General features: G+C 37.9%; 1 protein-coding gene across 2 annotated transcripts; it reads left to right on the top strand.

Moving 5' to 3' along the window:
* Nucleotides 1–670: 670 nt before the first annotated feature.
* On the top strand, nucleotides 671–20,905 carry CDC16 (cell division cycle 16). Of its 2 annotated transcripts, none has more exons than XM_060769670.2 (18): nucleotides 671–845; nucleotides 4,172–4,226; nucleotides 5,161–5,258; nucleotides 5,998–6,036; nucleotides 6,609–6,749; nucleotides 7,182–7,341; nucleotides 8,682–8,776; nucleotides 10,485–10,618; nucleotides 11,607–11,686; nucleotides 12,413–12,462; nucleotides 13,709–13,782; nucleotides 14,162–14,287; nucleotides 14,611–14,763; nucleotides 15,548–15,611; nucleotides 16,657–16,718; nucleotides 17,242–17,377; nucleotides 18,023–18,113; nucleotides 20,118–20,905. In XM_060769670.2, the coding sequence occupies exons 1-18, from the start codon at nucleotides 798–800 to the stop codon at nucleotides 20,381–20,383; spliced, it is 1,872 nt and encodes a 623-aa protein (XP_060625653.2). In that variant the 5' UTR covers nucleotides 671–797; the 3' UTR covers nucleotides 20,384–20,905. The 2 variants fall into 2 exon arrangements, with proteins under 2 accessions (XP_060625653.2, XP_060625654.2); XM_060769671.2 differs by having other exon boundaries at nucleotides 691–845; nucleotides 5,164–5,258.
* Nucleotides 20,906–23,466: the final 2,561 nt, after the last annotated feature.

Raw genomic sequence — 23,466 nt, 5'->3', positions numbered from 1 at the left:
ACATTGAAATTTGACACCCTATTACATGAACGCCATACTGGCGCCCCTTCCACACAGCTGAATAAAATCCCCCATTTTCTGCTTTGAACCGGGATATATGGCAGTGTGGACTCAGATAACCCAGTTCAAAGCAGATATTGTGGCTTATCCTGCCTTGATATTCTGGGTTATATGGCTGGTGGAAAGGGCCCTGGGAGAAATAACACAAACATTAAGAGCCTGGGTCCTTCCAAACAGCCCTATATCCCAGATTATCAAGGCAGAAAATCCCACGTTATCTGAGTGTGGACTCAGATAATTTATTTACAGTATTTGTATACCGCTTTTCTAACCCGAGGGGGTCTCAAAGCGGTTTACACGTAAGTAATGGCAAAATTCAATGCCAGTACAAACAATTACAATAATACACTACAATTAGACATAAATCAAGTTAAAAACAGTACATCCACAAGCAATAAAACAATCATTAAAACAATAAAACCGGGTTGAAAGCAGATAATGTGGGATTTTCTGCCTTGATATTCTGGGATATCGGGCTGTCTGGAAGGGCCCCTAGTCAAACGTTATCCCACGATTCCAGCACTGAGCGATGTGGAGATGCATTCAGGCTGAGAACAGGGAGCTGCCTCTCGGGACGCCGCGCGCAGGGCCCGTGTTTCCGGCGGAGGGGAGAGCGCGTTGCACCAAGCTGAGCGATGTTGCGGGGGAAGGAGTGGAATCGGCGACGGACCTCTCGGGTTCTGTGGCTCCAGAGCGAGAGGAGCTGAGGGAGCCTCGGGGGCGAGGGAGCCGAAGGCATGAATTTGGAGCGCCTCAGGAAGCGGGTGCGGCAGTATATCGACCAGGTGAGCCAAGCGGGGCCTCCCTCCTTCGCCTCTTGGGCCGGGACCCGCTCGGTGACACGCGGAGGGGCCGTGGGCCAGGCCAAGGGCCGCACGCGGGGCGGAGCAGCCCCTTCCCGGGCGCCTCCAGCTCCAAGGCCCGGGGAGCTTGGGGAGGAGGGGGCGCCTGAAGATGCAGCTAGCCTAGGCTCTGTAGAGTTCATGCAGATTGACCCCCACTTCACCTGCCATGGCTCCATGCTAAGCAGTCCTGGGTTTTGTCACTTGGTGAGGCACCAGCAGCACTCCTTGGCAGAGAAGGCTAAGAAGCCTGTGAAGCTACAACTCCCGTTATGCCATAACATTAAAGTGATGGCAAACTGCATTCTTTCTACAGTGTATCCTGAGACCCCATCTGCACTGACCATATAATCCAGTTTCGGGATGCAGATGATCTGCTTTATACTGGATTATATATGCCCCCCCCCCCTCTCTATACACACACACACACACACACACACACACACTATATAAATAAAAATGTAACATTCGTTTGTGGGATTAACATAACTCAAAAACCATGGGATGAATTGACACCAAATTTGGACACAATACACTTATCAGGCCAATGAGTGACCATCACTCATAAAAACACTGGAAAACACAGTAGAAGAGACTTAAAAAGCTAAAAAATAAAAATACATTACAATACATGAACATAACCAAATATATACACATATATACATGCACAAAACACATATACACAGACTGGGCCACAGCAACGCGTGGCAGGGGATGGCTAGTGTGTGTGTGTGTGTGTGTGTGTATATATATATTTGTGTCAGGAGCAACTTTAGAAAATGCAAGTCACTTCTGATATGAGAGAATTGGCCGTCTGCAAGGACGTTGTGCAAGGGACTCTTGGATGTTTTGATGTTTTACCCTACTTGTGGGAGGTTTCTCTCATGTCCCTGCATGGGGAGCCGGATCTGGCAGAGGGAGCTCACCCACACTGTCCCCAGATTCAAATCTGCAACCTGTCAGTCTTCAGTCCTGCTGGCACAAGGGTTAAACCCATTGTGCCACCAGGGGCTCCACTGGATTATATGAGACTACACAGCATTCAGGAACTGGATTATATAGCAGCATTACTGCACCCTGAGAGCCAGGTCAATTATCATAGCAGCGATACCACTGTTTCTCAACATTCCTAATGCTGCAACCCCTTAATCATAGAATCATAGAATCAAAGAGTTGGAAGAGACCTCATGGGCCATCCAGTCCAACCCCCTGCCAAGAAGCAGGAATATTGCATTCAAATCACCCCTGACAGATGGCCATCCAGCCTCTGTTTAAAAGCTTCCAAAGAAGGAACCTCCATCACACTCCAGGGCAGAGAGTTCCACTGCTGAACGGCTCTCACAGTCAGGAAGTTCTTCCTCATACAGTTCCTCATGTTGTGGTGACCTCAACCATAAAATTATTTCATAACTGTAATTTTGCTACTGTTATGAATCATAATGTAAGTATTTGATATGCAGGATGTATCATTCACTGGACCAAATTTGGCACAGATACCTAAATTGATTGATTTTGTCATTTGGGAATTGTAGTTGCTGGGATTTATAGTTAACCTACAAACAAAGAGCATTCTGAACTCCACCAACGATGGAATTGAACCAATCTTGACACACAGAACTCCCATGACCAACAGAAAATACTGGAAGGGTTTGGTGGACATAGACCTTGAGTTTTGGTCTATGCCTACCAAACCCTTCCAGAAAGCATTGTGGAGTCCAGCAATGATGGATCTGGACCAAACCTGGCACAAATACTCAGTATGGCCAAAGTGAACACTGGTGGAGCTTGGGAAAAATAGACCTTGACATTTGGGAGTTGGTAGTTACTTTGATTTATAGTTCACCTACAATCAAAGAGCAATGTGAACCCCACCAACGATAGGATTGGGCCAAACTTCTGACACAGAATACTCATGAACAACAGAAACTACTGTGTTTTCTGATGGTCTTTGTCAACCACTCTGACACCCCTCGCAACCCCCCCAGGGGTCCCGAGGGGTTGAGAAACACTGCTGTATACAATGTACTGGAACTGCCTTGCAGTCATTGTTTTTTTATCATTTGTTTTTTGACTCGCGTGTTTTATACAAAGTGTGCGGGTGAACAGAATAATAAAAAAATGTATGAGACAAGGGGAATCCTGCTAGGTGCTCTGCTGCAGAGTCATTTAGATAAGATGGAAACAGGTAGAAGGAACTCCATTTTCCCCTGGTTTTGATTTATGTTGTTTGTTTGAGTGCTAAGGTACACAGTACTCCTTTGATTATACTCAATTTTTGCATCATCTTTGCAATATGATAAATAGCAGTGCTCTGTTAGATGCAAAACTGTCAACTTGCTCTTTGCCATAATTTCAATAATTTAATTTTATCATGTTACATTGCCGACAGTTAGAATCATAGAATCCTTGAGTTGGAAGAGACCTTGCGGGCCATCCAGTCCAACCCGCTGCCAAGAAGCAGGAAAATTGCATTCAAGGCACCCCCGACAGATAGCCATTCAGCCTCTGTTTCAAAGCCTCCAATGGAGGAGCCTCCACCACACACTGGGGCAGAGAGTTCAACTGCTGAACAGCTCTCACAGTTATGAAGTTTTTCCTCATGTTCAGGTGGAATCTCCTTTCCTGTAGTTTGAAGCCATTGTTCCGTGTCCTAGTCTCCAGGGCAGCAGGAAACAAGCTTGCTCCCTCCTCCCTATAAATACCTCTCACATATTTATACATGGCCCTCAACATGTCTCCTCTCAGCCTTCTCTTTTTCAGACTAAACATGCCCAGCTCATTGTAGGTCTTTTGCCATGATATTTTAATCACAAGTGTGGGAAGTATCTGGAAGAGAGATGGCCAAATGTTGTATTTTGTATCTGAATGGTAACATATGAAACGTATTCCAAGGCTGTGTATTTTTGAGAAAAGGGATTTTTCTCAGTGGAGTTTCAAGGTTGTACAAAAGAAGTTAATCTAACTACAAACTCAGAGGGCAATAAAAGAAGCACCGTATGTTCTTATTATGGTATGATAAGAACCAGATTAAACATAAGATAACCGAGGTAAGGACCCACTCAAGTCAATGAAGTTCCACTGCATGATCTTTGACCAATCACTTTTTCACAGCTTCATAATCTTTACCACATAGCCCTTTTGTGAAGATGAAACAAGTAGCAGCTCTGTGTTGCTCACTGTGGGATATAGCTGTAATAAATTCACATACTTTTTTGTAAACATGTTGTAATACTTCTTTATCTCCCTTCTCTTTTCCCCCTCTAAAACAGCAACAGTATCAAAGTGCTTTATTTTGGGCAGATAAAGTAGCATCATTATCTCATGGTAAGATGGATTTTTTATCTTTCATAATAGTGCTTCTTTTTAGAAACTGACATCAAAAAGTCTCCTTTTAATTAACTTTTATTTTCTCTGTAATGTTTATTTTTCAATATACCCTCATTCATGACTTGATTGGTCCTTCAGTCTTGAAGGCCACATGATAATTTGGAAGTATTTTCAGCAGTGGTGTGCAAGATGGAGATTGCATGTTTGCAAACTTAAAAAAATCCTAAGTATCCCCTGCTACTAAAATGTAATGAATTTGCAGCATCACAACAAATAAACACAATTGTCTTTTGAAAAGGCACGTGTAGTTTGCTTATAATGTCACAGAAGCCTATTTGCTTTTACTTTTATGAGTCATCTTGAATCTTGGCCTGAGAAAAATGTGACATAAAAGTAATAACAGCCAACAACAACAAGAGGCACTTGGTCCACATATTTTGCCTTAATCGTAAATTGTGGGGTATTTTATAAATATGCCCCTAACTCCTGAACTCAGATGAGATTATAGTGTTCAGGATTTCAACATCAACCATTATTAGTAACCCTGATGTGGTCCCTGGGATTTTGAAAAGTTTTTGATACTGAATTTCCAATAGAGTATAATGTATCTGTTTCCCAAACAAATGTTTGCAATAGTTGTGTCAGGTTCATGTTCCAAAATTTAACAGTGTATTTACTATTTATATTTACAATGATAAGCTGTTGTGGAAACTGCTGTGAAAAATTCTGATGGGTTTTATATTGTCGCTTATTACCTATATATAAAATATTTATTTTGCATAAGAAATGTAATAATTGTTAAAGTACTCTAGTTTATGTATTTCATTCAAACAGGACCATGTGTGTTTTATATGTTCATTCAAGCAAGATGAAATTCTTGAATTTTGTATAGCTTAAATCATATTTAATAAAGATGTGTTGTTATTTCTAGAAGATCCTCAAGACATCTATTGGCTGGCTCAATGCCTTTACCTCACAGCTCAGTACCACAGGGCAGCACATGCTCTTAGGTCAAGAAAACTAGATAAGGTAAGGAAGTGTACACAGTTCTTGTTATTTAAACTTTTTCTTTACAGTAAGCAAGATCTTACATTCCTTTGGGTTGTTACAATTTTATGTGACTTGTTTTATACTTTTGTACCATTTTTACCTGTTGTATGTTATATGTGCACCCTGGAGTGCCTTGTAAGCTGCCCCGAGTCCCTTTGGGGAGATAGTGGCAGCATATAAATAAAGTTTATTATTTATTAATTATTTAAAAGCATTGACAAATTTATAGTAGAATGCAGGCAAGGAAAAAAAACTCAACTTAGAGCCAGTGTGGTGCAATGGTTTGAGCATTGAAATCAGGATTTAATTTCCCTCTCAGTCCACTGGGTAGCTTTGGGTGACTCACACTCTCTGAGCCTCAGAGGAAGGTAGTGGCAAATGCCATCTGAACAAGTCTTCTAAGAAAATCCCACAATAAATTCACTTTAGGATTGTTGTAGATTGGAAATGAATTGAGGGCACACAACAACAACTAAAGATAATAACAGTTGAGAACATGCAGAATGTATAATAGGAATAAAATAAAAGGTGAATAAATTAAGAATATGACAGTGGAGTCACAGAGTTATTTATTCAGTTATTTTTATTTAATACGTATCGTGCCTTTCTCCCAATGTGGGATCCAAGGTGACTTGCAACATGACAGAAGTCTACTTAAAAAAAGACCATTGTTGCAAAGTGCAAAATAAATTTCAACAAATTTTATTTCTTTTTTTAGTTATTTGAAGCATGTAGATACCTTGCAGCTAGATGTCATGTGAGTATGTTATTTTTATATCACCCTTTCTTCACTGGTTGCTGATAGACATATGGTAGAAAACAGTTGAACTTGACATGTGAAATTTGAACTTTATGTAATTTGTGACTGTTGTTGAAATGGTCCTAAAGTTAAATTATTAATGTAAATCTGGGACTAATAAAGGCTCAAGAATGTTAACAACGATTTAATAAATATTAAAACACTGTTTTCTACTCTGAAAACCTGTCTCTAAATAGAACACAATGGTAGTAATGGGGTAAAGATTAGGAACAAAAAGTTAGGGGCATGGGCTGATGTTCGGCTTGCGCCTGGTAGATATTATTTATTTACCTTACTTATATACCGCTGTTCTCAGCCCGAAGGCGACTCACTTGAAAGCTCAGAGTAGAAAATGAGAAAAATTAACTGAGACTGGAAGAGACAGAAACTTTGTTGATTAAGACATTGAGAAGATAAGGTTTGCATTTAACTAGAAGTGGGGCAGAGGTTTGTGTTGTTGAGGCATAAAGTTTGGTAATGGTTACTGGCAAAGAAATTTTCTTTTTTACGTTTACTCTTTCTCTTTATAGTATGCTGCAAAAGAATATCAGCAGGCTCTTGACATTCTTGATATGGAAGAACCAATCAACAGAAAACTGTTTGAAAAATTTTTGAAGGCTGAAAGTGATCTGAAAGACTGTTCTAGTGACTGGGAAGTTTCTCAATCTTCTGTGAGTTAAAAATGTAATCCTTTAATGATTGTGTGAGACACAGTTTGTGGTGAAGTTGGTTTGTAATAATCATCTGCAATAAGTATTGAAATATGGATTAGGTAAAAGTAAGAAGGTCTGCATTTTATGAGTCCCCACAAGGCATGTACATAGAGTATATTGGATTGTATGTCCACACCTTATGCCACAATGATACTTTATTTTCTGCCCAAAACCAAAGAGCAAGTACTGTTCCAGTCTGTGATTACAACTACAAAACAACAAAACTTTATGTATATACCGCTCTATCTCCCCAAGGGGACTCAGAGTGGTTTCCAAGTGACATAATCAATACATACAAAGAGAACAGCATGAACATAAAATTAACAAGAAAAAATAAGCATTAAAAACCACAATAGCACATATATTTAAAATACTATCTTTCTCCACCAGATGAGGAGCTCTATTTGCCTTTTGCGAGGGAAGATCTATGATGCCCTAGATAATAGAACTCTGGCTACAGCCAGCTATAAAGATGCCTTGAAAATTGATGTCTACTGCTTTGAAGCATTTGACCTTTTAACGTCACACCACATGCTGACTGCAGAAGAAGGTTTGGACTGAAGCTTTTTTCTTCCTCAATGTTTTTTAAAAGATCAGTTTTCGTTCAAAATGTATTAATAAAACATTACATTGCCTCTAGATTACAGATGATGGCACCTTTAATGTCAAAATAATTTGCTGGCAAATTGATGTTAAAATGTGCTGCCTGAGTGATCTTTGAGAGTAAATTAAATTGTACAGTTGATCGTACATATGTACAGAGATGCGATCATCAGTTCTGGTAACACTTTGGTACCATACCAAGTAACAAAATTCAGGTTCAGATAGGAATTGTAATCAAAGTATTGTGTTAGGTTTTTATACCAGAATGTGGGAGATGCTTGAAAAATGATATAATCTGACCGTAAAATCAGATTATGGAGTGAGCAAGAGCAGAGAATAAGGGAGCTAGCTTGTGCTTTGGTTGTGTTCAGGAGTGTTTCACTAATCTAATTTTCATGTTAAATATATAAAGACAATTGAATCTGCAGGGCCTTATCCCCAAAAGTGGATGCTATTGTTTGACTTGACTCCAACTCCTTGCATGTGATTGTTTAAGGCAGAGGTTTTGTGATCCTCCAGATGTCTAGGTCTTCAACTCCCAGAAACCCCAGCCAGCTTGTCCAGTGGCTAGGAATTCTTGGACCTGAAGTCCAAAACACCTGGCGGGCCACAAATTTGATAACACTGGTTTTAGGAAACAGATCAGTTTCTTGTTCTTCTAGTGCTTCTCTAACACAGGCATCAGCTTACTGCTCAAGTCCACAGCCCTATCTGCTTCAGTTAGTATGTTGCAGAGGGGCAGTGCAAGTTTTAAAAGTTAGGAGATTTTGCCATAGAGATTATAAATACTGCATAATTCATGCTGTTTATTGCCACTTTAACTGCCATGGCTCAATATTATGGAATTATGGGAAGTGTAGTTTGGGGAGGGGGCACCAGCATTCCTTGATAGTTCAGGCTAAGGATCTTTTAAAACTAAAATCCCGATGATTCCTTAGCATTGAGCCATGGGAGTTAAAATGATGTCAAACAGCATTAATTCTATGTTATAGATGCATCCATAGAACAACTGTATATTTACATGGAATAATTTATATGAAGTCCAACTGATTATGATGCAATATTATTGTGGCCTCTCTTGAAATTTGATGTTTGAGCAAATGTGATGATGGGTAATTATGTACCAATTTAGTATAATACAATATGACTTTGATATTGTGCTGAAATATATCATGTACACTTGTATGCTGTACATCTATCTAGAGGACTGAAGATACTTATGTAGTTTAATAATCTTTGTTTAAACTCTGTGTACTGCAATTCTCATTTGTTTTCTCACGTTTTCAGAAAAAGAACTTCTTGCAAATCTATGTCTTGGAAAGCGGTGTACAGAAGAAGAACAAGTATTACTGCGTTTTTTGTTTGAGAATAAACTAAAAAAGGTAATAATTTTCTTAAAGTAAGAGAAGCAATATCTGAACTTCATAGATGTTGTAATAAAGACTTTAATATAAGTAATAACTTGCACTTTACATAATAGATTTTATGATCTGGTTAATCTTGTGTTTATCAATCATTACTTAGCGTCAAACAAAGAAATTTTACTCTTCAGAAGCTTTTAATTTAGTTAGCAGAATTCATGCATTAATTGAGATGTTAGAAATGAAGGATAAAAGTTGTCAAAATAATATAAGATTAAGCTCACAAAGTAACTTAAAAACAGCCTTAGATCCACACTTTCCTTCACTCCTACTTTTATTTTGTGCATGAAAGGCAAATCATGTGATAACCTGTGAAACCATGGTTAAAAGATGTGGTGCAACCTTGAACTATGCTTCAGATTTTAATTTATTGAATAACTTGGGTTAGAATACACTTTGCTTCATCAGGTTAATACAAGATACAGAAAGATCTTCTCCTATCTATCTATCTATCTATCTATCTATCTTTGGACAGATTGAAATAGTATGATGCAGATTGCTTAAATTGCATGAAATAACACTGAGCATTTGTCCTTGTATGAGTTACATAGCTTTTTAGTATTTGTAAACTGGAAAATTTACCCTTTGGCTGAAAAAAATATTTCCCCTCCTATTCTTTAAACAAGTTTCATTCTTTGAAATGTAGGAAGATATAAGAGAGCAAGTATACAAACAGAATGAAGAGTGATAGATGGCTAGTAGGTGGATTATATAAAGAGGAATGGCTTTATGGCAGTCCATGGAGGCAGGATATTATTTTTAAATTCTGGCTGAATCTAAAGATAGTTATCAGTCTAGTTGAGCTGGTCCTGGAATGATCGGGTTTTCTGAAATATATAATTAAACAACACGGACAGGAGAACTTTAGGAATGAAATATATGTTGAGGGTTCCAAAATTAATGTAGGCAGATAGACTTAGAAATCATTTTTGGAAAACTCTTGAGTTCAGAAAATCTGATGCACCTAGAGCTGTATCCCACAGTAGCTTTTCACTAGTGCAACTTTTGCCAACCTGGTGCCCTCCAGATGTGTTGAAATCAGCTCCCATTAGCTCCAGCCAGTGACTTCAATGGGTTTATAAAATGTAAAAAGAGGTACTTAATGTCTCACTTTGAACAAGTATTTTTGCTAGCTCAAGGTTGGGTAAATTGCAGTTCTCTGGATGTTGTTGGGCTGCGGTTTCAGACATTCCTTGGCATTCACTATGCTTTTATTGGGAGGGTAGTGCAAAGGCACAGTTGGATGGAAGAGTGCTATGGTTCTGGAACTGTGAATAAATCTATTGTCTTTTTTGCTTAGCAAATACATGCACACTCCTGACATGAGGTGCATTTTACAACATTCGACATTTCAGGGCTCTCAATAGTCAGTTGATAAAAGAAAACCTGGATGCGTTACAAGAAGAGAATAATTAAAACTACTTGATTTCAGGAGATCCCAGGCCAGAGTGTGGAATTCTTCTTTCTCCAATTCAGTTGAGGATGTCAGCAGGAATTTCCAAATTAATTTTGCCCTAGTTATAACTTGGCAGCCAATCTTTCAAAACAAAATTGAGACTCAACAATATGTGGCCATGAAAAGAACACAGACCAGTGTGCTACGGCAACCCTCATATTCTTAATATAAGATGCTACTTGGTTCTCTGTCAAAATTTCTTCTATCTTTCAGTATAACAAACCTAGTGAAACAGTGATTCCTGAATCTGTCGATGGTCTTCAAGATAATCTGGATGTAGTAGTGTCCTTGGCAGAAAGGCATTACTATAACTGTGATTTCAAAATGTGTTACAAGCTTACTTCTGTGTAAGTAAAGAAACAGTATTGTTATAGAATGGTATTTATTTGGTGACAGTCTTAGAGGAGCTAATTAAATTGATGGGTAATTTGTTAATTATATGTTCTGTGTACTGAATGGCTTAAAAGAGATAAATTATCATTTGATAAGCTACCTGTTTGATCTGAAACATGGTACATTCTGGGCTTATTCACTCAATTATTACATATCAGCCTTTCCCCCCTGAACTGGGGAAAGTTTAGTGCAGCTTACAAAATTTAAAACAATGCAGATAAAATATATGTGTAAAATATATCTATAAAATGAGAAAAATGTTATTATTAAAGTATGATTTAACTATCTGTGGAATTAAGAAAACATATAAAACAGTATAGTACAATATTTCCAAAAAGTTTGTCAATATAAGCTGGATGATTGAATATATCAAGGCAGAGCCCAGTCTAGCTCCCAAAGCATGGGAACAGCCACCAAAAACGGCTTCTCTATGGTTTCACCAGTCTTACCTGTAAGGATGCTGGAACGGAGCCAAGTACATATGGGAGAGTATTTACTTTCAGATAACTTTGGAGCCATATGTCAGGGGTGCTTTAATTGTGCTTTTCCTGCATGACAGGAGATTGGACTAGATGCCCCATGTGGTCTCTTCTGACTCCATGATTCTGTGATTCTGTAGAGGCAAATGATACAGAGCTTCATAAGTTCTCACCAGTATTTTGTCCAGAAACAGACTGGTGGAAATGATGCAAAAATAAGTCATTTTACCCCTGTAGCCAACCCTAGATAACAATTTGGCTACATTTCTCTGGACCATCTCAAATGTCTTAAGGCTGAATGCCTTAATAAAACAATATACAGAAGTGAATTTAGTATATGTCTAAATTCTTGGAGGAAGGATAAAATACGAAACATTTCTATAGTACATTACAGTAGTAATATTTAATTGTGTCTGAACTAACTCAGTAAACATTTGTGGGTTTTATGTGTATTTACTTTTAGAGTAATGGAAAAGGATCCATTCCATGCCAGTTGTTTACCTGTTCATATTGGAACACTTGTGGAGCTGAATAAAGCAAATGGTGAGAAAATGAATACACAAATCTCCTCTTTTATCTCCATGTATTTTTCTAGGATGCTAGACGAAGCCTTTTCGTTCTCATTTTGTTTAAAATGTAGGAAACGAATGTAGTTCTGAACTTGGAGTCATGAAATATGGATTCAAATCTTTACTAGCCATGAGGCTCACTGGGTGACTTCAGCCAGGCACAACTTCCCAGTCTAACCTACTTCATTGTTAGGTTGTGAGATTAAATGGGGAACAGAAAGCAATGTACACTACTCTTTAAAAAAAGGGTAGGATATAAATATTATAAATAAATAGTAAGATTTTATTGGGAAATACTATTAGATAGTTACAATGACAAAGTAAGGTGGAGTAAATATGGAATACTGTATGTTTAATGAATTGATTCTAAATTCAAAATATCAACCTAAGTTTTTTTTTAAATATTTTTGCATTTAACTCTTGCAGGGTGGATTAGTTACAGCTGTACATTTCTTCTGGTTTTGCATTAAAATATTTCACATTTCCCTGTTTAAAGGCATTTTGAAATGGACAGTTAACAATCATTACATTACTGTTTGGTCTTTCTAATTTTTTACTTGAACACTTTATTATGATTATTGAAATTTAAAGGGAGTTGGAATAAATAATTCGAATGTAAAACTATTCCCTATTGGATCTTTGTTGGACGCAGATGTTATTTCAGTGCACTAACTTTTTCCCCTCCCTTTTCTACTCCTAGAACTTTTCTATCTTTCACACAAACTAGTGGATTTATACCCAAACAATCCTGTAAGTTGCACTTCTGTTTGTTCTTTTATAAGTGTGGCATGAATGTCATTGACAAAAGTTTAAAGTTAGGTAACATGTAAAGCACACGGTCATAAAGTTAGCCATGCTTCAGTGCCACATACTGTGCAAAGCCACCATCCACTTTTGCCAGTATCCCATTTGGGCTGTGAGAGATTTTAGTAAGCAAAGCCAGAATGGAGTCTCACAAAGTGTGGAATGTTTTTAATGATAAGGGAAGAGAACAAATTCTTATCATCTGTCAGTGATTGCAGTAATACAATTTTCAAGCTGTCAGCTCTTTCAATACTCTATACTTAGAAGATATTTAAAGAGTAGAATATTTTAACCAATCTGACAAGGAACCTGTATGGAAATGAGAAATCCTTTTTATTTTTGATTAGACAGGAGAATTGAGCTGTACGTTGCATGCCTGACAGCTATTATTTAATGCATTGCCTACTGGGTAGGAAAATAACTGGATATGTAAGAAACTTTAGAATTCTAAAAACTTGCTGCTTACAGATTTTTGTCAGAATGCAAACAGATATAGGCAGCGATTTGATGCCATATGAACATAGGTAAAGGTAAAGGTCGTTCCCAGACATTAAGTCCAGTCATGTCTGACTCTGGGGTGTGGTGATCATCTCCATTTCTAAGCCGAAGAGCCAGCGTTGTCCATAGACACCTCCAAAGTCATGTGGCCGGCATGACTGCATGGAGTGCCGCTACCTTCCCGCCGGAGCGGTACCTATTGATCTACTCACATTTGCACGTTTTTGAACTGCTAGGTTGGCAGAAGCTAGGGCTGACAGTGGAAGCTCACGCCGCTCCCCGGAATCGAACCTGCGACCTTTCGATCAACAAGCTCAGCAGCTCAGTGCTTTAACCCACTGCGCCACCGGGGGCTCCATACAAACATACATCAGTAAAATAAACATATACATTAAAACAACAATTAAAAACATGCCAAACATTAAAACTACTTATTTAAAATCACACAATCCAATATCAGAACCAAGTGGAATGCTGTTGTGTGATGAACAACTTGAGGTTCTTCTCTTCTCTGCTAAGCCTACTGTTTTTTGTGCTATTTAAGTTCAAGGCATTCATCCATGTGCAAAACATTTCCCACATGCTCATGAATGCACACACAACACAAACAGAGGCATATGTGAATGCACATGTTATGACTTTGGCTGGTGAATTGTTAATGCCTTTGTGACTAATTTTTTTGCTTGATGTTTAGGTATCTTGGTTTGCCGTAGGATGTTATTATCTCATGGTTGGACATAAAAATGAGCATGCTAGAAGATACCTTAGGTAAGTTTTACCTTATCTTATTTAGCCACATGTAGAGGTGAAAACCAGTGTGGTGTAATGCTCTGAGTGTATTCCAGGAAACAGGAGATATTCATGGAAATAACTAGATGACCTTGGTCAAGTGATACTCTCCTTGCCTTAAAGGGAGACAATGGAAAACTTATCTGAAAAAATGTTACCATATAGACCTTATTCTAGGGTCGCTGTAAGTTGGAGCTTACCTAAAAGCATATAACAAGGCTAGGATTGGAATTGTGCAGCCCTCCTTATACATTTAGGGTAAAATACTGACATATATTTTAAGTTGAATTGAATCTTGCTATCTTTACTACTGCATGTCTTATTTGGTTTTTATTTTATATTTTTTTCTGTATTTCAGCAAAGCCACTACACTTGAGAGGACGTATGGACCAGCATGGATAGCATATGGGCATTCGTTTGCAGTTGAAAGTGAGCATGACCAAGCAATGGCTGCTTATTTTACGGCAGCCCAGCTGATGAAAGGGTGAGCCAGAGTCATTTTTCAAGGAGATAGTGAAAACAGCTCAGCAAAAGCCTTTCAAGGAAAGAAAATAAAGCTTTTATCCTGAGTCATGTATTTGGTGCTTGCAATGAAATTGAAGGTTGTCATAGAAATGTATTTGTTACTGAGATACATTAAACTACAAGGATGTATTGCCTCAGCATTTTAATCTACTTTTCATTTTTTGTGTAATATAAGTTCACCATGCTTTTCTCAAAACAAGAAAGTCCTACTTTAATTCCTCTCATAAAAGGAATGTCTTCTTCTTTAACTTTGAATACTCTAATTTTCTTTATTATCTGCAGATGCCATTTACCAATGTTATATATTGGGCTGGAATATGGCTTGACAAACAACTCAAAATTAGCAGAACGCTTTTTCAGTCAGGCTTTAAGCATTGCCCCTGAAGATCCTTTTGTCATGCATGAAGTTGGCGTGGTAGCATTTCAAAATGGAGAGTAAGTTTTTCCCTTATTGTTGTACTCTGAAATATCTGTATAGATAGAAAAATTCTAGATCCAATTTCTCTTCCTAATTTACCCAAAATTTAGAAACCATTTTCTACTCACTGACAGTTAAGTATTGCAGTAGTGATGATCATGTTCTTTTTTTATTTGCAGAATACACTGTTTACTTGTGCAGAATTACTCTTATTCTAATGTTACTGCTATCTGTTATCATTGCTATGTAACTTATAGATAAATGACACCAACAGTATATTATAGTATTTAGATCACGGGGCCTCATCACACTAGAGAAAAAATCTACTTAAAATCGGGTTTCTATTTCCTGCAGGATTCTGGGGTTTGTAGTTTAGGGAGGATCCTTTAACAGCATCACTAAATTACAAACCCCAGAATTCTGCAGGAGGAAGAAACCAAATTTTAAATGGATTTTTCTCTCTAGTGTAATGAAGTGGTCAATCTGGTTTTGCAATGTTTGTTACATGACTTGTCAGCGACATATTGCTGTGGTTGGAAAATACATTATTTCAAAAACTATTAAGTCTTTCTTGCGGTTTTTGTATCTTGTGGGAGTCTTAACATTGGAACAGCAAGCATTTTAAAGAAATATTTTAGAAAATCATATATCTAAAAAGAAGTTACTATAGGCACTTTTAATGTCGTGGGCACATTCTGTGCCTGCAAGACCTTTTTCCTATTGATGGCTAATCTGAATAAATTGATCAGTTAACTATGGATCAATAACTGTGCTTTAGTTTTGTGACCCTTTCTCTTTCAGCTGGAAAACTGCAGAAAAGTGGTTTCTTGATGCATTAGAGAAGATCAAGGCCATTGGAAATGAGGTATTTGAATTATTATCTGCTCTGAGTCCCTTTGGGGAGATAGTTCGGAATAGAATTAAGGTATTATTATTATTATTATTATTATTATTATTATTATGCATGGTTAGCCGTTGATTACAATTAATTGGTCACAGCCGTAGCCCTTCCCATAGTATTTTAGGAGCAGGATGCCAATATACTACTTACACCAAGCATTCGGCCTAGAAACTGTCCAGCTTTCCATGATATATTGAGACCACCACCCATACTGTCTTATCTAAACTAGAGTAAGCCAGTCAAACTTCTGTTTCGCTTTTGCCGTTGCTGAACTGAGGTGTTTTCTTTCTCTTTTCGTTTTTTTTGGGGGTGTAGGTGGGGTGGGTGGGAAGGTTTCTAGTCCATGTTTTCACATACAAAACAATATTTGTTGGCCTATTATTCATCCAAACATTAAAGAAAAAAATACAATATGGAGTAGAAGATATAAACCGGGATGTGAATTAAAAATGAATTATATACTGAGTTCTGCAGATTATTGAGCACCACTGTCATACGATATGATTAGAGTTCAAAGCACTGATAATCTTCAGGTTTCTTCATGATTTTATAGAGACTGAATATCTGTGACTTGGAAAAGCATTAGCATTCTGGTTCAACCAAAATTGAAGACTGGCTTGTCCCTCATCTTTTGCCTACAGAAACTTTATCCATCTCTTCTAATACAGTCATCCCTCTACATTTCTGGTTTGCTGAACTGATTTAAATGCCACTTATCACATCTGAGGCACCCTAAAGCAGTGTGAAATAATAAAGCTACACTGGCTATATCATCCAGTTCAAACAACATTATATTGCAGTGTAAATGGGTCCTAAGTGATCATATATTGTATGAAAGATATTTTTAATCTTTGTAATTCCATATAGGAAGAATAGGAGGATATAAGTTGAATATATAAATGAAAAAATGAGTAGGGCATGATGGTTTACCTGGTGCATTTTAGTCTGGACTTTCCATTTGCACAGCATTAAGAAGTTGTCTTTAGATATGGCACTGATTATCTTACAGGTAACAGTTGACAAATGGGAACCTTTATTGAATAATTTGGGACATGTGTGCAGAAAACTCAAGTAAGTGAGTGAGAGAACAAGAAATGCTGATTTTTAGCCAATGCTTACATTATAGATTTATCAATAATTTCATAGGATCCTAGTTTTGTAATAATATTTGCAATTGTTCATTTTGTTTGATTTGTATATCAGTCTATTTGGTGTATAGGGAATGTGATATATCATGAAAATCTCAAGTATGAAATTTTTAATAGCAAGCTCTTTGTCCTTTTGGCTAAAGAGCAGTTTTCATTGAAAAGTCAAAGAGAAAGAGACAGATTTTTTGGAAATGCTGTGTCTCTTTGGTAGTCAGGCATTCATGAGTTGTAGGGTATTTTAGTATTAAAAATACTTCTTCGGCTTAGATCTTTATTTACCATCAACATGGCTCTCTTTTTGTTTCCAAGAAATTATAGAGTATTGTATGTTGAAAATATGAAATAATATTTTTATAATTAATGTGACCAATTTTAATAGCATAACTTGCGCTATTTTGTTGTAGTTATATATCAACTGCAATTTTAATTTATCCTTATCTTCATAGGAAGTATGAAGAGGCTCTTGAATATCATCGTCAAGCTCTAGTGCTGATACCTCAGAATGCTTCTACTTACTCTGCTATTGGATACATACACAGTCTGATGGGAAACTTCGAAAGTGCAATTGATTACTTTCATACCGTATGTGTGCATATATTGTTTTAAGTCAACATTCTTTGAAGTGAGGTGTCCACATTGCAACAATTTTTTTCAGGCCCCACTTTTGTTACTTAAAACCTGCAAAAAATGGTTGCAATGTCAAGGCCTCTCATTCAGGTTGAATTCCTTACATTCAATTCCCCACCTAAACATTAGGAAGACCTTCCTGACAGTAAGAGCCTTTTGGCAAGTGGATTATGCTGCCTTACAGGGTGGTGGAGTCTTCTCTGGAGGTTTTTGAGCAGAGGCTGGTTGGGAATGCTTTGCTTGTATTTTCCTGCATGGTAGGGGGTTGGACTAAATGGCCCTTGGGGTCTCTTCCAATTCTATAATTCTACCCGAGCCACAGTAAAGGCTGCATTGCATTGCATCTTAAGCTCTCTGGTTGTCTTGAGAAGTGTTCCTCCACCTTAGAGGTTTTTCTACAAGACTTCTGCAGTCAGGTTTTGTGTGTGTGTGTGTGTGTGTGTGTGTGTGTGTGTGCAAATATCAGGATGTTTTTCAAGTCTGTTGATACTTTCTTTTTGTACATTGATGGTTTGGGCTATGCAAGTACAGACACTTAAAATATTTGTATTAATGCATGTTTTCCTTTCCTGATTTTGTTATTTTTCATGTTTTTAACAGGCTCTTGGTCTTAGAAGAGATGATACATTCTCTGTTACTATGCTTGGACATTGCATAGAAATGTACATAGGTGATTCTGAAGCCTACATTGGTATGTTGTCATTTATTATCCTTTCTATTTGCAACTGAAATCCTCCCACACTATTGTGGCTTTAGTGTACATATCAGTAATTACACTGAACGTTGTATGCGTTGTGTGCAGCTATTTTGCCATTATGAGGCCCCCTGGTGGTGCAGCGGGTTAAACTGCTTAGCTGATGAACTTGCTGACCGAATGGTTGGCAGTTCGAATCCGGGGAATGGGGTGAGCTCCCGCTGTTAGGCCCAGCTTCTGCCAACCTAGCAGTTTGAAAGCATGCAAATGTGAGTAGATCAATAGGTACCGCTTTGGCAAGAAGATAACGGCACTCCACGCAGTCATGCTGGCCATTGTCTACAGACAATGCTGGATTTTCAGCTTAGACGTGGAGATAAGCACCACCTCCTAGAGATGGACACGACTAGACTTAATGTCAGGGGAAACCTTTACCTTTAACTGAGTTACTCTCCAAATTTAGTAGTGATGCTGATTAATAAGTGTTTGTGTACACACATGCACACATACACTAAGGGATACTATATGTGTAGATTATTAATTAAGCAGACTAAGATTACAACCAGAGTGCCTGAACTTTTGGTCCTGAGAGCTGCATCAAATATTGAGGGTGACAGAAACCACATATGTGCTGAGATCCTGTATTGGGATACATGTCTACAGAAATATTCAGCTACAGAAAGAGAGCTGGTTGCATCTCTGTTTATCCTGCTACTCTGCAATTCAGAAATGGTTATGTTGGGGGAAACTGCGCAACGGATTGAGCAGAATGGACTTTGAATACGTGGCCATTACATTTGGTACATTGCAAATGTAATGGCCATAAAAGTAAATAAACTACACTTAAGAGAGGACAATTGCTGAACAGGATGCCAGCCAGTAATTTTCCATTCCCTTAGTAAGCCCTCACTTTGCCTCACCATAATGTCGCTATGCCTACATGATTTCCTTCATATTCTCATTTCATTTATTTTCATGTATGAAATTTATTTGAAGGTTATATCCTTGCAGTGCCTCATTTGCTCTTCCACAAGTTCAAGAATCTTCCTTTAAAAAAACGAGTCACTCCCATAGTAGCACCTACAGCAGTATTTATAGCCACAGACAGGAAGCAGGAGGGCTACAGGACTCCAGGGCTATCTGGAGGACTATCTTGTACAAAATGTTGTGGCAGACAATGTCAGAGGACTTTCCACCTGCCTTCTGGACTTTCAAAGAAACAGCCTAGTTGTCTAAGGGCAGGGCAGAAAGTGAGAAACAGCTGTGAATAGCATACTTAAAATGAATGTACAATGACTGTGGAAGGTATTACATTATCTATTGCTCTTGTGACAAAATATTGAAATCTCTGTTGGGATCATTAGTAATGAGAAGCATTTCTGCATAGTCCACTGTTGTAAACACTTAACACTTAAGAGTTTTGTAAATGGGTGGCATTCAGTAACCTTTCACTGTTGCCAAATTTTTGCAACCTCAGCATTTAGCTCACGGGACCCATTTGGGGTTGGGACCCAGTGTTTGAGAAGCAGTGGACAAGAAAATAAATACTAGCTGGGATTCACTTGGGGACTTACATCTACATAAATGGACTTAAAATCTATAGGAAATAGAATTGAGCAATTTCTCAAGTTTGTATTCAATAAAGGACTGCTGTAATGTTACTCAGGGAAACCAGCAAAGAGACTGATGTACCAATGCACATTGAGGCCAATGTGTAACTAGGCTGATGATTAAGGTCCATTGGGTATTGATGTGCATCAAGGACTTTTATTGATGTCCCAATATCCTACACGTCTCCACAATTCCCTAACAGATTTTCTTAGCACCTCTGCTACATTACTAAGTATAAGTAAAGTTAAACAACAGAGGGAATCACGGTCATTGTTTCTAAAAATCTGGAAGACTGGACAGAAAGTTGTTCTTGCAGTTGTTCTTAGAAAGTCATTCTGTGGCAGAAATGATTCATTACATTGGAAAATTAATCTAGAAAGTCTCTTTTAGGAACCGCTATTAAGGATAAATTACGCTGCTATGACTTTGATGTGCATACTATGAAGACTTTAAAGAACATAATTTCACCTGCATGGGATGTCTTGGAGTTAGATATAGAAAGACAAATTCTGGACGAAAGTAACGTCATGGCCCTGGAAACATCACATCAGAGGAAATCTACAGAAGCACCTCGTCCATTGGATGAAACTTTTGAGATTGAAATGAATGAAAGTGATATGATGTTAGAAACATCAATGTCAGATCATAGCACATGACCCTAAAATGTTGGTGTGGGTTCATTACTCTGCAAGATCTCTAAGCAATTTTGTCACCTCATGCCTTTAGGATTCTGCTGTTTTTTATGACTACATGCTTGGGAGTATTGATATCAGAGAACTGTCCAAGATGGTGACAGCGTATTTCTTTATATCAATTTTATTCTGCAGAATAATCATATGTATTTTTTATTGTTCATTGCACCTGTGACTGCTATTAAAAGACTGTGAATGTTTAAGAAAAGTACTTGATTTACATTATGTCAGTATCTGTGACCGAGAGCTGCTCTGATTACTTCTTTGGCTTTCTAATTTTCCATCTTCCTATATTAAATATTTGTCATCAAGACTACGTACAAAATTTAGGATTTTGATATGGTATATTTTGCCATTTAACTCTGAATTAAGTGTGAAAAAACACTTCATGTAATTGTGAGAAATATTTTTAGTAGCTGAATTTAATGTGCCATTGAACTGTTGCCAAGTCTTTTTAAGTGCATAGTAAATGTGCTGTCTGTCCTATATTTGTCACTTCTTTTAACTTTGTGGCTATTCATAGTTTTCTCATGGGATGTTGTAGCAATTTCTGAAGTGCAAATTAGTGATTAAACTCGAAGCCAGCTTGTACTGTGCTACACAGGTTTGAAATAAGATGGCAACTAGAAGGCTGGGAAGTGCCTTAACTTCTTAAAATGCCTTTAAAACGGCCCCATCTGTAAGAAAAAGAAAAAGAATGTCATTCCCCAAATGCCTAGAAACATTCTCTAGAAAATGTGAGGGCATTTTGGCATGTTTTGGAGACCAGGGTCACTTAATTAAAAACAATGGGACTGGTTTAAAGGGGCCCTCCTGAGTCTAAATTATACCAGGGGGCAAATAATGGCAATGTGCCCACACAACCTCCAGAAGGCACTTGAGGGCAACCATTTTTTTATATTTTTATTACCCTCGAGGGACTGTACTTTGCTGTCTCCAGTTTAAGACTTTACAAAGCCCGTAAGGGATGAAAAAATGGAAATAGGATAGCAACAGAGATCGTTTGAAACATGTGAACTATGCCCTAATTCAGTGGCAGAGCTTCTGTGGATTCTCCAGTTGCACATGTAGTCGTGGGCCATATTGCAATGCAAACCTTTTTACCTGTTTGTTGAACCCACAATTTCAGTGTCAATAAGAGAATTCCTGTGCATAAATGGTTTAAAAAGAAAGATCCCGATGCTGAATGTGCATTTTGTTAGAGTCCTGCTTACCCATGGTCTAGAACAGTGGTCCTCAAACTTTTTAAGCTGAGTGCCAGTTCACAATCCCTCAGACTTTTGAGGGCCTGGACTATAATTAGAAAAAAAAACATGAACAAATTCCTTTGCACACTACACATATTTTTGTAGTGCAAAAAAAAACCTCATGAAAGAACAATACAATATTTAAAGCAAAGAACAAATATAACCAACATAAACCTACCAATATTTCAATAGGAAGAGTGGGCCTGCTTTTGGCTGATGAGATTGTCAAGTTAATTAGGAGAGTTGTTGCTGTGTGCCTTCAAGTTGTTTCAGGCTTAGGGCAACTCTAAGTCTAAAGTTTAGGGTGGGTAAATGAGCTTGGAGGGCTGCATCCGGCCCACAGGCCTTAGTTTGGGGACTCCTGGTCTAGAACAAATGGGAATAATGGGATTCCTAGCCCCAAAGAAGCCCTTACTAACCAAAGAAACAGTGGCCCTAGAAGTTTTCAGCTGTCCAGAATCTCTTTTTTAAATATGTTGCAGTGCATCCCTGTAGCCTTTAAATATTTTTTTTTGCCATGGTCCATTCCTAGTCTTCAGCTAGGATTCCCTTGGGAATGTGGTATTTGCATTAGCAAAATGTCATAGTTAGATACTGACCATTGTATTAAAATGTCAGTAAGACTTCCTTAAAGGAGAATCAATAAAAGAACAAGGAAGTCTAAAGAGACATAATAGAAAAGCTAAGTTCGTGGTGAGGGTCAAGCAGGTTAATTAGAGAAATAGATGTAAAGGTTAATTTACCTGCATGTCAGAGTGTTCCAGGAATCAGCAAATGATTTCATTTTCTGACTATCTCATGCTAATCTATTGACCTTTTATGCAAATCTCTGAAGAGCTGCAGTTCTCAGAACTGTAGTATTGTAAAGAGAGTCCCATAAAGGCATAGAATGGGGAAGAGCAGAGAGAAGGGGTGGTGCTGTGGCAACATTCTGGTGGGGTTTTTTTTTATCATGTCAGAAGTGACTTGTGAGAAAAAATTGGCCCTCTGCAGATACGTTGTCCAGGGGACGCCTGGATGTGTTACCATCCTGTAAGAAGCTTCTCTCATGTCCCTGCATAGGAAGCTGGACCTGAAAGATGGGAGCTCAACCTGGTGTTGATCACATATACTAATTGTGTCAAGTGTTAAAATTGCCCCATTCTACATGAAGGAGATTCACAGTTTGCTCCCTCACAGGTAATAAAAGTGGAATAATAGTTGACCTGGTAGTAGAGTATAATTGTAGAATGGAAAAATTAAGGGTCAAAAAACTTGGAAAAATGCATGTTGGTTTTATGTAAATTTGATGTTCAAAAATGACCTCAGACCTCCATAATGTGTAGCCCCCTATCTAAGTTGCTTTGATGGCTTTATTTTGTAATATGTAACTGGTAAAGATTTATTTGGGGAGTAAAGAGTAGACACAACACATGAAAGTGTTCTAACAGACTTTCAAAAACACTTTAATTCACTGGTTATGAAACATAAAAATCTGTTTTAAATCTAAAACCTAAGCAAGACTGAGTAAGAACAGGTTTTTTTTTCATGTCAGGAGCGACTTGAGAAACACTAAGTTGCTTCTGATGTGAGAGAATTGGCTGTCTGCAAGGAAGTTGCCCAGGGGACGCCTGGATGTTTTTGATGTTTTACCCTCCTCGTGGGAGGCTTCTCTCATGTTCCCTCATGTGGAGATGGAACTGGCAAAGAGAGCTCATCTGCACTCTCCCTGGATTCAAACCTCTGACCTGCCAACACAAGGGTTTAACCACTAAGAACAGAGAATCTGTAAAAGAACTGTGACTGATATGACATTTAATT

The sequence above is a fragment of the Anolis sagrei genome, chromosome 3, assembly GCF_037176765.1.
Source record: "Anolis sagrei isolate rAnoSag1 chromosome 3, rAnoSag1.mat, whole genome shotgun sequence".
In the NCBI taxonomy this organism is placed as follows: domain Eukaryota; kingdom Metazoa; phylum Chordata; class Lepidosauria; order Squamata; family Dactyloidae; genus Anolis; species Anolis sagrei.
The sequence above is the reverse complement of the archived record's forward strand: the minus strand, read 5'-3'. Positions and strand labels throughout refer to the sequence as shown.